The following is a 13,158-nucleotide window of genomic DNA, read 5'->3' as shown; positions in this document are numbered from 1 at the left end:
CCACTTGGAGTTGTTCTGAGGAGTTACTAGAAAGAGACTCCAGTGTGTGAAGCATAGCCCTGAATACTAATGTATGTCTGCATTGCATGGGTGTGCTCTGTTGGAGCAGAGCACCGTACAGTGTTTCTATATGATTCAGAGAAAGGATAAGTGTTGAGACTGATGAGGAGTAACAGTAATCCTGAGGGAGAGGAACATGAAAGAGAGTGAGTGTCCCATTATACTACCTGATGGGGCTGCAGCACAGTGAGAACTATAGTGTCTTTGCAGCGTCTATGGAAAGATAACAGAGAGTGGAGTGGGTTAGATAATGCCGCGGACAGCATGGTATTTGGAGAGCTTCTACTGTTTATATCTGCCATTTTCTTGCCGTTCCTCAGCTGCAAAAAGACTGACTCATCCACAGGTTTGTAGTGATGTAAAGTGTCTCCAGCAATGAGAAACAGTTTGTTCTTTTTGATCTACCCCCTTTTACCCATGTCCTCTTTTTACTCCCCTTTGCCTGTGCTGCTGATCACCTGGCCTGGGACCCTCTCCTCCCCCCACCCTCCCTCCTGGGACAGTAAAGGATGTTACCTTACAAGGTCTATGACTCTCTCTCGGGGCGCGTCGCTCACCGTCTCCTCGTTAATGGCCAAGATCTGGTCTCCAGGGAGAAGCTTGCCAAAGGAGGGGCCGTCTGCAGATAGAATACAAAATCATGCACATACAGTAAAAAGGACATTTTAATTTGAGCCATCCTATATTCTCCTTTAAGTGCCACCACTCTCTTTGTATCCGCTATCTATCTTTCTCACAGACACACACACACACACACACACACTAACCAGCAGAGACGGAGCGTACGATGACAGGCCGCTGGCTGCCTGCAATGAAGCCAAAGCCTTCAGTCGGGTGGCGCTGGATGGTGACCTGTCGAGCTGAGGCAGGACTCAGGGTACCACTGTCCATTCCATCTTGGCTCTCCTCTAACATTGCAGTGCTGTAGAGTACAAACACACACAGAGCAGAAGGACAAATAAGCCACGTTTTTTTTTTAATTCAGAGAATGATGAATGTGCAGTCCGTGCATAGAAAAACTAGTATCCAAGTAGCACTGTGTACCTGTCACATGCGTTCGTGTGTCCATCCTGGACCTTGGCCATCCCCTGATAGGAGGGTGCAGCATGGGACGGGGTTGCAATGCAAAGGCTGCTCTCTGTTTCGCAATCATTCACCTGCTCAAGAGAAGGGAGGCGAGAGGGGATGCAAGCAAAGGAGTGAGATGCCCTGCTTTCCCAACAGTAAAAGCACTGTTTTGTTTTCCTTTGTTGAGTTTGTCTAAGCACATCTTGAAATGCTGCTACACAGAAAACCTATCATAAATGTGAAGCTGCAAAATGTAATATTGAAGATTACGATTCCAGACGTCTGCCACTATCGATGAGTTGCATTTGACTCAGCACCAGGTCTTTTATTGTATTGAAAAATGTGCAGGATTGAACCAGAAATTTAGGCGTTTATGTTGAAATATATTTGCTAAAAGTATCTAGCATTTGAGTCATGCCTTCAGAAAAACTGCAATAATCAAGGACCTGCAACTTAATGCACACAGAGGATGGAACACATTAAAACCAAACTACTGCTGTGAGCACACACGTGCTCTTTTACAGATGCCTGTGTGGGAGGCAGTGAAAGCAAGATTACTGAAAGACTGAGTGCAAGTGTGGATGTGACATGTGGGTTTCTGTGTTTGTGGCAAAAAAATTGAAATGGAAATTATTGTGTGAGGGAAAGAGAGACAGATTTTTCTGTTCATAGCTGCAATCTAGGACTTTGATGATTGCTGACTAAAGATGAGAATCTGATTGTGCTGCAGATGGGCTAAAATAGGGAGAGGCAGATAAAGAGCATGGCAATACTGCTCAGGATTATTATGCAAGGATGCACTGTTGAGGGCAAATACCTTTCTGAGTGCCACAAGCACAGAACAAACTGTCAGTAACGGGAGGTTGAGTCACATTAGTCAATAGTCCAGATTCATATTCTTGTCACTTCTTATTTCTGATAACAGTGGCTTATGGGGGAGCATGGCTCATTTACAACTGCAGCGAGGCATTACTGATCTCTACCTTGTGTCATGGTATCAGATGAGGGTTGATGTATCAAAGATAGGCTTCATATTGAGCTCAGTCCATGACTAAAATCCATTACATTACATGTGCTTTGATTTTCAATTATACTAATAATTTAAAAATATCAGATTTAAATAAAAATGTCTGTTTTCAGTATTCAGCTGACTTACAAAGGATCATCTGTCTGTATCAAAGGTGCACAGTGGTGACAAATGATACTGCACCACCGGGTTCTGCCTCTAAAAAGGATTACGTGTTTTTGATTGAGAATGATTATTTTCTCCTTTGATTCTTCCAGTGGATTCTGACAGTGCACTTCCGTCCCCATTTATTATTCTTTTCTCTGCCCCTCTAATATGTTACTCTTTCTACCATCTGTCTCCTTTCTCCAGTTAGTGGAAGGACACCCATTGTGTTCGGCTTTTTAAGGAGGTTGCCCCTGACTAGCTCTTTGCCAGGTATGTGTGCACTCTGTGTGTTGTTCTAAATGTCAGAAACACATCAGTGCCTCTTCTCTAGTGCAGAGAAGGCGAGATTTATGACCTAAGCAAGTAGACAATACGAGTATCCTTGTTGTTATCTTGAATCCAGTATGACAGGAAAGTTAAATTGTGACAAAAACAAACTTAAAACAGAAAGCAGAAGTGGAAATATATCCAGACATAGGGCTGGATACTGAAATTCAATACTTTTATGGCGACGACCAAATTTGTTCGGTAGAATCCAGTGTCAAAAAATGTCTTGTCAGTCGGTACAACGTTTTGATACCTACACTACATCCACACTATCACATTTTTGTTTTAAAAAGCATTAACATTTGCTCTGTTTAAGCAGAAGTAAATCTCATCAGTGTCAGTGAGCCACAGCAGTTAACATTCGTAGCCTTTACGTGGGCGACCTTCCTACGTAGATAAAATCCCTAGCTTTCAGCTTATGGTACTTAAATTTGACATTAGAACATCTTATTTCACTATTTTCAAAGTCATTTTTTCACCATATACCTGTCTGAGTTGCTTGTGCTGCAGTAAGGGTTCCCTGTGTTCAACCAGCAAGCTACCCTTGACATCTGTAAATTGTAGCGTCTTGCAAGAAGTTGCATGTGAGATGTTTTGGTGACATCTATTACGTTGCACTTGTAGCTACAGAAAACAACCAGGGTTACACTTCTACCCTATAAAATGCATACAAATTAAAGACTTAATGTGTAAGGTAATTTTCTTTTTCTTGAAAGAAATTTTATAAAATTGTGAAGAAAAAGTAGACGTACCAAAGTCAAGGTATCAGTATTGGTATTGGTGCCCATTTTGTTTTAGTAGAGTCTCTACTGTAGAGTCTTTTAAGATCAAACAGAAACTGAAAGGATGCTGAAATTGTGCATTGCCACAAACCTCATTGTTAAGCAAGTCAAAGTAACTGTTATTTAATCAGAAACAGACAACATGTCCCCGTCTGTCTTTTTGTTGGACCTGTGGTTTTGTGAATACCACACAGGACTACAGATTTTATATAATTTAGACATTAGTTTTGGCATTCAAATTAAGTGGTGAGGAAGAACTGAACAGAAAGGGAGAGCGATGAAGGTAGTTGACGCACACTGAAGCTTACATGTCTGTAAAGATGAACAGTCAGAGGGGGCAACCTTTTACTGAGAGAGGACACCGAGAAATTCTGTCAAGAAATGATCCCCAAGGGCATCGGCAGGCCTGCCCGTTGCTATGACTACAGCTCTTGGTAGCTTGTTGAAGCGGATGGAGGGATAGTGGGTGGATGAGAATAGTGATGTGGTCGCTGCAAGGGGGAGCGGGCTAGCCAGACGCTGTCCGATCACCCTGCAGCCACTGTGGCTGGATGCCAGCATGTCCTCGGGCACCAGAGGTCAGGTCATCATACCTGCTCTGCTTCAGTCTGCAGTCGCTCACCAGGCCTCAGGGTGTGGAAAGAATGCCCTTTTACTTATTATTCTCCCAGGCCTCCTCTCTAAAAGGTTTATCATTAGCTTGGAGGGGAAGTGAATTTCCTTATGCTGAATTGTTTCAGTTCCAATGTGATTTGTGGCTTCGCTGCCACAAGGACAGATCATCCCTGCCCACTGCAATAAGACTATACAATAAATAAACCTCTGGCCAAATCAATCTCACAACTATAACACTGTTGCACTGTTGGTTGGTTGTTGTTTGTTTGTTTAAATCTTTGCAATATTGCTTAGTTAGTTTAATTTAATATTATTCTATTTTTATTGTATATATTATTGTGCATCGATCTATCTGTCTGTCTGTCTGTCTGTCTGTCTGTCTGTCTGTCTATCTGTCTGTCTGTCTATCTATCTAAAATCACAGCGTATCCAGCCAGTCAGTCATTCAATCCTCACCAACCTTTGAACCAGTCCATCTGCAATCCAAAGAAATCTTAATTAAGTTCATCATGTCATTTTCCTCTTTTTCTTGCTTTCTGTTGACTTTAAAATTCACATTTTCTGGGCACTTTCTCCACAATAGCTGAAGTGTCTGTGTGGCAGTCAGGAGACAGTTTGCCTAGTTCATATCAGGGAGGGTACAGAAACTGAAACATTTCTTGTTCTATAAGCATATAAAAAGGTCTTGAAATTAATTATTATGCCACATAACAGTAGAAACTATGAACTCTCTTTCTAGTCCCCATTAAAATAAAGCAGCAGTTTAATGTATTGTTGCTAATCCACGTCTGTTTATTGTTTAAATAAGAGAGGAGATCTTTACAGTAATGCGGGCAGATAGTCTGGTTAAGTCATGAATTGTCTAAGATTATATGGCTAAAAAATAAATAGTAACTGGATTAAATGCTCCGTATTATATACAGTATAATTGCATAAGTGAGGCACAATCAAAAATATACTAAGCATCACTGGAAAAAGAGTAACATAGACAGGCTCTGCAGAAATTTGCAGGACAAAAAGGCATATTAATTTAGTCTGAGAGCAAAGATGAAGGACATCTTAGCTATTGTGAATACAAATAGTAAAGGCTGAAAGCAGCAGTCCTGTTCAGGGAAATTAGACATACCACTGTGAGCCCTTGAGGAGAGGGTAAATCAGTTGCCTCTCCTGTTATTCAATGTTGTATGAGGCTAAGAGCATTCACTCCCAGTCCCTGCTGACACGCAATTTAGTTACTCAGGAGTTTTTTGTTTTTTGTTTTAAATTCAATATATTATCTGAATTGGACTGAGACTGTCCAGTGAAAGTTGCCTCTCCTTGTTAAAATAACCAGTATTATCCTGGGTTAATAGAGGATGATGTAAATACTCAAGAACTTAATTAGTAGTCACTGTTTACCATCAGAAAAGTCAGAAAATGATTTGTTCAATATTATATAAATCCTTAAAGACAAAAATCCCTTTTAAATCATGTTTAGGCCTTAACAATCCACATTTAAAGAGGTATACAGTTGGTTGACAGTTAATTTCATGTCACATTTCACAATACATCTGTGACATTTTAAATTAGATGCTGAAACGTAAATCCCTCACTTGGTAAATTAAGGCTTTATGAACACCACTAAATGCATTTGTTCACCACAAATTATGAGATTTTATTGTTACAAAATGAACAACTGGGTTTGTAGACTATGTGTATCCAAGTTCATAAAATAGGCAACTTGTCAACACACATGCTTAAAGAGGAACGTGAGCTTGATAATATTGATTAATGCATTTAGAGTAAATGAATGCAACATTCTTTCTGCTTGTGCAACATTATTTAGACCTAATTAGTTCAGGCTATTCTTACATGCTGTAGTTGCAGCTTAGCCCTGTGAATGCTGCATCTCCAATGTTGATTCGTAATTATTGTTTAATTGTTGTATTAATTATAGAATTAAAGAGTCCATTTCAGCAACAATCACCATGGCCACTTCCACATGGCTCTCTGAATTACTGTTGATGCCTGAGGAATTTTCACTTACTTTACTGTTGTGCTAATTGGTAATCTCTCTGATTAACTGCGTCTGATAAATTGCTGAATTATAAATTGTAATGTGAATCAGAGATAGAATCAACCTCAGAAACTTGGGACTTGCGCAGCACTAATTGGAAATTGAGGAAAGCCATAAGTGGCTATATATTATTGGATCACTGCCCTGAGAAGCCAGACAATAGGTGAGTACTAACACTGTGATTATGTATGAGTGACAGACAAGCAGACCTTATATCCTCTGACTGACTAAATAATTAAAGAAAGTAAAAGCGCTGAGCATCAGCAGTGGCATTTAGTGAATTTAGGGCTTAGGGATGTGTTACTTAGACTGCAGTAACTCTCCATCTTGTTTCTACAGCACTGGAGGTCATTGTCAGTGTTTAGTGATTTGCACACACACACACACACACACACACACACACACACACACACACACACACACACACACACTCACGCATACACACCCACTCACACACACTGCATTCTCACATGAAAAATTCAAAGCAGAGGAGTGATCCTGAAGTGAGCGTGCTCTCTCCCAGATGTTTTCTTCAACTGTAGTCCAAATGACAAAAATATTCCGAAAGTTATTCTAAATGTTAGACATATGTTAGGAATGGATTTAGATGTAATCACACCTGTGTTATATCAGACATAAGAGAGTGGAACATAGGATTATTTTCTTCGTGTTGAAAAGTTATGGAAAAAACTGACACGGAAGCAACTTCTTAATGTTGCACTCTGACGATGATCCATCTTAATGATGTGAAAAACACCACAGCAGCGATAACGGAGCAGAAAGATTATAGATCCTATTTCAATTATTACTATATCCAATTTTACATGCACATGTATTTAAAGTCATACACATATACTCCCATTCAATCACAGAGAAATCCTCTGTCAGCCTAGAGTGCATGCTGCCAACATTTTGTATCAAATGTAGCAAATCCTTGATTCTGGAGAAATCCTGTTCGGATTATGAAAGAGGCGACAGAATAATCTCCCTAGTGTACTGTGAAATGAGCCTTCCCAGACAAAGATACTCTGCCTGTCACATGTTTGGCCTCTAGGAAGCTGCATCCATGAAAGTCATTCTGGCAGCGAAGTAGCCAGTGTCTTCAATCTGTTTTCAGTTGCAAGCTGCGATAAAACTTCCCCTAAATGTCAATGCAGTTGTTGTTTTTTATGGGATTTGAGATTTGTGACTTGTGGTGACAGACAGGCCTTTGCATTGAGAGAGCCAATCAAATGAAGCCATCGGCACTTGGCCTAATCCTTTTTGTCAATACAGGCTGCCCCATCCAGACTCACAGAAATACTGCAGGACTACACGACCAATTAATTCAGAGGGGGAAGTGAAGGCTGATATATGAAAGTCACTCCTGAACATCCTTTCTGATAAACTTTTCATTGTGTGTTTTATCTGCAGGATTGGATCTTTTAAAACCTCAGGCAGTCCTTTCTCAACAAAAATTGGAAGCAGCTCATTTTGCTTTTCCATCTTTATCTTTTAAGTTCCTCCTCTCCCGTCCTTCACCATTACTACACAGTTCCTTTCAGTCTATCAAAAAACACCTATGAACTGTATCACGTGACATCTATTATTACACACTTTTTTGTACTCACAATGGCAATGACTTTAGTCTTTCCTCTCCCACGTCCTCCAACCAGCTCCTCTCATCCCTGCTGCCAGGTAAATAATAAACATTCAATCTTTGTAAGCCTCACTTGACATGTCCCCACAACTGTAATTTCTGTCCTATGATATAAAGATAGAGACAAAAAGACTTGTGCTGCTGCAGGACCTACTCCCTGTCTGCCTCTGGAAGTGTTCACCTGACAAACATCACTTCATTGTTTCCTCTCTTTACACAATTGGCCTCCCAAGTTGGAGCAGATGGCATCCATTTATCAAGCTATGCTGACTGGTTTATCACTTTCCCTCCCTAAGTTGTTGCCCACCCATCGGCTCTTTGGGCTGTAACTAACCTGTAAAGTTTTTGCCTTTCAATGACAATCAACGTTTTTAGTGTCATTCAGGTCATTCACTTAAATCTTGTAGATCCGAGGAGTTTTTAAAAATGGGCCGGGGTTATGTCACCATAACTTGAGCCTTCTATTTTTGTAGGAACATTAACAGGCCCTGATAGTCTTGACCTATTTGGAGGTTACAGTGTAGAACTGTATTTGCTGAGTGAATTATGCAAGAATTAATAATAACTAGCAGCTGATAAACCCGGCTAGCAGCTCACAGTTAGTTTTGATGGCAGACAGGCCTCAATGAACCAGTTGAAGTCAGACGGCCTGGCCGACATGTTACAGAAGGTCTGACAGGTAAGAACTATACTGGGGATCTCTCCAACCAAACCGAACCAATGAGACCAAGCCAAAGCACTTTTATTGAGAGTAGCTCGTGTTTAGTATCTGCTCCGTCAACACAAACAGAATAACAAACTCAGAAAATTATCTGGAGTTGAACCTATTCTGGCTGGGTTTTTTTTGCGCACTTTGTCCTTTTTTTGTTCCCACCTTTCGTGCCCAAATGCATTCCAAAATTAATTTACATTCTTTTAATCGGCCTCTGAGACAGTTTGTTATAAGCTCTGTTGGGTAAAGGGACTCTACAGTAGTAGGTAGAATGCCGAAGAAGACCTGATTTTAGTTTCATATCTTAACTTCATCTTCATTGTTTTAACTACTTCAGAGTTTTTGGGTCTGATTTGTGTGGAAAATTAAGTTTTACAGACAGTTAGTTGAGTTGTTGAGTTCTTCACTTGTTTTTGTCTTGCCAAGCCTTCTGGTTTAGTTGCACAGATTTGTAACTGCATCCATGGCTTTTTACAATATCTGCCTTTGTGTGCCTAGCTGCACATTTGTCTCAGTTCTGCATTTCTGAGTAGATTTTTTTTACCACTGGTTCCCAGCCAAAGGTTACTGTACTTGAGGGGCTCCTTAGAGTTTAAAGTCAGTGGAGCAGCACAATTTGAAGGAAGAGAAATGATGACATGGTTAAAAAAGTAAATAAAATATGTCCACATATTTGTGTTTAGGGGGTAGATTTATTTGTGTAGGAGTGATCTTATAGTATATTTATTGTCACGGTAACCAATAAATTACACAGAATGTGTATCCCATTGATTGGACTCAGTTATAACACAACCTAAAGTCATGACTTGTAAACGCCCTGTCTTTCCCAAATTGTTTCACCCAGTTAAAAAAAAAAAAGATGATCCAAACCTAAGAAGACAATACTAAAAAAGACCAAACAAAAAAAATCAACACATCCTGGACCACTGTTTTTTAGTAAAGAAAAAAACATTATGAAAATATCCAGAGCACATTGGAATAAAACTATTCAGGAATATAAAATGCAGTGCTTGCTCCAACCTAGTGATACATCGTTTAGATTGCAGCCCTGGGAGAATAACAACTGAAAGGTTGTGCTTTTGATATAATAAATAGTTTTATGAAACCTCAATTAACATCAGCTTAAATGAACATATTTGGAATCTGAAAGATTTAAGTGTATTTGAGCTCTGACTGGACAGTGGGAGTAAAGGTTGGGAACCTGTGTTGGTTTGTTGATTTGGTTTGAAATGATAGATTACTGAAATTTACTTTACCAGGTTTTGTTCCTCAGAACTCCCACTCAACCACGATTACCCAGTGAAATAGCTGTAGATAACAGACTACACACGTATCTGGATTGAGACCCAAATCAAGAGCCCAGTGAGAGCAAGCAAACCAGGGGTGCTGAACTGAAAAGTTTTGGGGGAAAACAAAGAGTTGTACATGCATGCTTTGCTCACATGTGCTTTTGTTTGTCATGTGTCTCCACAAGGTATTGTCTTGGAGATTGAGATATTAGATATTGAGAACGATCTGAAAAAGTGAATAGGATTTTGAGGTGGGACTTGACACAACCTTGAGAAAGATGCAGCTCATTACTTTGATTTCTTTTCCTAATTGTATCAAGCATTATTTTAAAGAGGGAACAAATGTACCTCTAAAAATGGATTTCATTGGAAGCTGTTAACACACTGACATCATTTCATTCTTACCTGGACTGAACTCCCTTTACATCTCTCTGCCTCCTCCTCACTGACTCACTTTGTTTTTAGTAGCACCTCGACCAAGACAAATGAGGATAAATGATAGTGACAGCCTTTATCATACTATGTCCAACTGTGTTATCTGAACAGTATAAACAGATTTATCTACCCATGTCACACACCAATGATTAATTTACATGAATTCATAGTTCACACTTGAAGATTTGTCTGTTCCTTTATCATGTTAGAGGATAAAAATCTATCTTTAATTACACATTTTTCATGGAAAGGACAGATGACAAGATGTTTTTGTGCCAGTATCAGTTAGATTTATAACCCTAAAAACACAGGCAGACCATGCAGGCATTGGATAAAAATAATTTGGCAACTTGCAATTCTCAGTGATAATCCCAGGAAGAAAATCTCCATTTGGCACCTCCTGATGTAGAAGTATGATGAAAAAGCTACATCTGCCAGGCCAAATATTTGAAGGGCTCTTGGTTCCACTTGATCTGACTTGGCTGACCTGTTGGTCTTTGGCTTTACTACCACTCTGACTCACTCCTACATGTTTACAGTGATCATCGCTCCACATGCCCTTCACCACAACATGGAAATTGATATCCCACCTTCCATGAGTGCTAAATCTGCAGGCCAGATTAACTCCACGACCTCTCTGCTAAAGAGCAGCCAAGACTGTCACTCTAATAGGACCAAAGTTTAGATCACTACCACCCTGCTCCTATGTCTGTCTGCCTTCTCTAAGTGTCTTACATTAGTCTTTGTTTTGTTATGATAAAAAATCTTTTTCACTAAAGCTGAACACATAGATGACTGACAGAAAATTATTCTACAACTATTTCTGTTATCATTCAGTTGTTTTAGTCATTTACAAAACAGAAATTGCTTCTCCAATGTAAGGATTTGATGCTTTTCTTTCTTTCTTCTTGTTTCCCACAGAAATATCCAATTTTACAGTACAGTAGTGACTACAATAGTGACTACAGCAGTATTCAGCTATTTATGGTTATGTTTGAGCCCTCACAGCACTTAAGGTTTAAGGTTAGTGAAAGATGGTGGTCTACATTTAATGAAAAACACCATCTTTCACAGATCTTAACCATTAACCACCGGTCTGTGGTGTAAGAGTCGAGTGTTTTGTACACCAACTATCCAATCTCCTGTTGACTCCCATGCAGTCCATAAATGTGGAGCTTTGTTCAGTCAAAAAAAACAACAACCAACAATACAATTCAACAGTGCCTCTGAGCATAATACAGCCATTGATTTCACCTAAACATAATTGGGAAAAAATAATGTAGATGTATAGCTGTGAAACTACAATCAATTCATTGAGAGAATAAACGGCAGATGAATTTCTAATAAAGTTAATGGCATTCTCAATTCCCAAGAACATCTAATCAGGAAATAAACTCTGGAGTATTCTGATTCATCTGTATTAACTTATTATTTCTATTATGTTTAGCCTCAAGTGTAGAGCACAATGTTGTAAATTGAAGTGAAACAATTAATCAATTAATCGACTAGTCAATCAGCAGAAAATTAATTGCCGACAAATTTGATTACCACTTAGTTGTCATTTTGTCATTGGTTAATCTTTCTCAATGTTGATAATTTGTTGATTTTCTCTGGTTGATATCATTGTAAAAACATGTTTGGCTGTTGGACCGAGTGATGGACAAAACAAGACATTTAAATAGTTCAGCTTGAGCTCTGGAAAATTGGGATGGGCAGCTTTTACTATTTTCATATATTTTTGTAGACCAAATGAGTAATCAGTTATTTAAAAAGATAACTGCCAGATGAATGAGTTATACAAATAATTGTTAGTTGCAGCCCTGGACTCTGAGCTCCGATAGTAACACAGTGCCTTGTACCTACTATACTTAAGATCAGCTGTTGTTGACCACTTTCACAGTCTTTGAGTGTAGTTCAGAGTTTTTTTTGTGTCTGCACCATTAGTAGTGACAGTCGAGCCCCCACAGCTCAGCAGAGACCATTTCTCACTGTGGCAAAACTGTGTCTGAGCGCAGGTTTCGCCTAAAGCCAGAGTCAGCTAAACACATAGTACCTTTGCTGTTCATCGAGCTGAAGTGTTTCACGCAGACAGATGTACAAATATGGTTTGGAGAAGAGGGACAGTGAGCTGTGATGGATTAGCATGGTGATTAACAGCCAGTCTGTCACAGAGAGATAGGTGGCAGAGGTTAGCCAAACAGATGTTTGTCTTCTGCAGGTCACTGAGCAGGATCCTCCTTGATAAAAGGTGGATGAGGTTAAGAAATGCCGCTCATCTGTGAAATAGCTTGTTAGGACTTTCCCTTACTTCCCTGGCCATAAAGAAAATGTTTGTAGAGGGCATGGGGCAGACTTTAATGTATCCCCAAAAAGGTCATAAATATTATGGCAAATGTGACAGTTCTGTCTGAGGAAAGCCAAAACAATGTAGGCATTTTCCTTCATTTATCTACATTGGACTCATAACTCCATAATTATAAGTCATCTTTACTGTGAACAAGAGAATTTGCACATTACCGCCTTTTAATTAAAATTGAGAATTTTGAATGTTTTTTGAGGGTGTTGCATCCCTGTGATATATTACATAGTGCCATATAGTATTAGCTGCATTTACTGTCTAGCAGCAAGGAGAGGCTTTTAGATTGAGGGAACCAGCCAAGTGCAGAGCTGCATCTCCATAACACTGGGGTTTGATGACTATAGAGGCAATCTCTTTAACCTTCAGTTTGAGTCCGTTTTATATCCATCCATGAAACAGCACATGTGCTGGTTTGCTGAAGGTCAATTACCTACAGTATCTATGAGAGGCAGACACACAGAAAAAACATTACAAAAAATGACCCTGCGTGATGTGCTGAGTCAGACGTTTGCTTGTTACTGCAATAAATATAAATCAACGTGAAATGAAGAGGAAAAAGAGCAAATACTGCAAACCATGCGGAGTTATTGACAAAAAAAAGATAATATCCTTACATGTAAGAACCACCAATCTGTTATATAG

The 13,158-nt window shown here is 39.4% G+C and overlaps 1 protein-coding gene across 8 annotated transcripts in view; it reads right to left on the bottom strand.

The window, feature by feature from the left end:
- The window catches only part of frmpd3 (FERM and PDZ domain containing 3), an 83,816-nt gene that overhangs the window by 20,694 nt on the left and 49,964 nt on the right, over window positions 1–13,158 (bottom strand). For 5 of the 8 annotated variants that reach the window (XM_069170410.1, XM_069170412.1, XM_069170417.1 and 2 more), the window contains exons 3-6: window positions 1,105–1,217; window positions 828–982; window positions 577–679; window positions 228–273 (exon numbers count right to left, since the gene is read on the bottom strand). In XM_069170410.1, coding sequence (XP_069026511.1) covers window positions 228–273; window positions 577–679; window positions 828–982; window positions 1,105–1,145 — 345 coding nt within the window. In that variant the 5' untranslated portion in view covers window positions 1,146–1,217. Of the gene's footprint in view, window positions 1–227; window positions 274–576; window positions 680–827; window positions 983–1,104; window positions 1,218–13,158 lie in introns of those variants that run through there. The other 3 variants (XM_069170413.1, XM_069170416.1, XM_069170415.1) reach the window with 3 other exon arrangements.

This window comes from Embiotoca jacksoni, unplaced genomic scaffold (assembly GCF_022577435.1).
Source record: "Embiotoca jacksoni isolate LCO1_2020_lvr unplaced genomic scaffold, fEmbJac1.0.p SCAF_5, whole genome shotgun sequence".
Lineage (NCBI taxonomy): Eukaryota > Metazoa > Chordata > Actinopteri > Embiotocidae > Embiotoca > Embiotoca jacksoni.
Note: the sequence above shows the minus strand (reverse complement) of the source record. Positions and strands in the feature narration are given on the sequence as shown.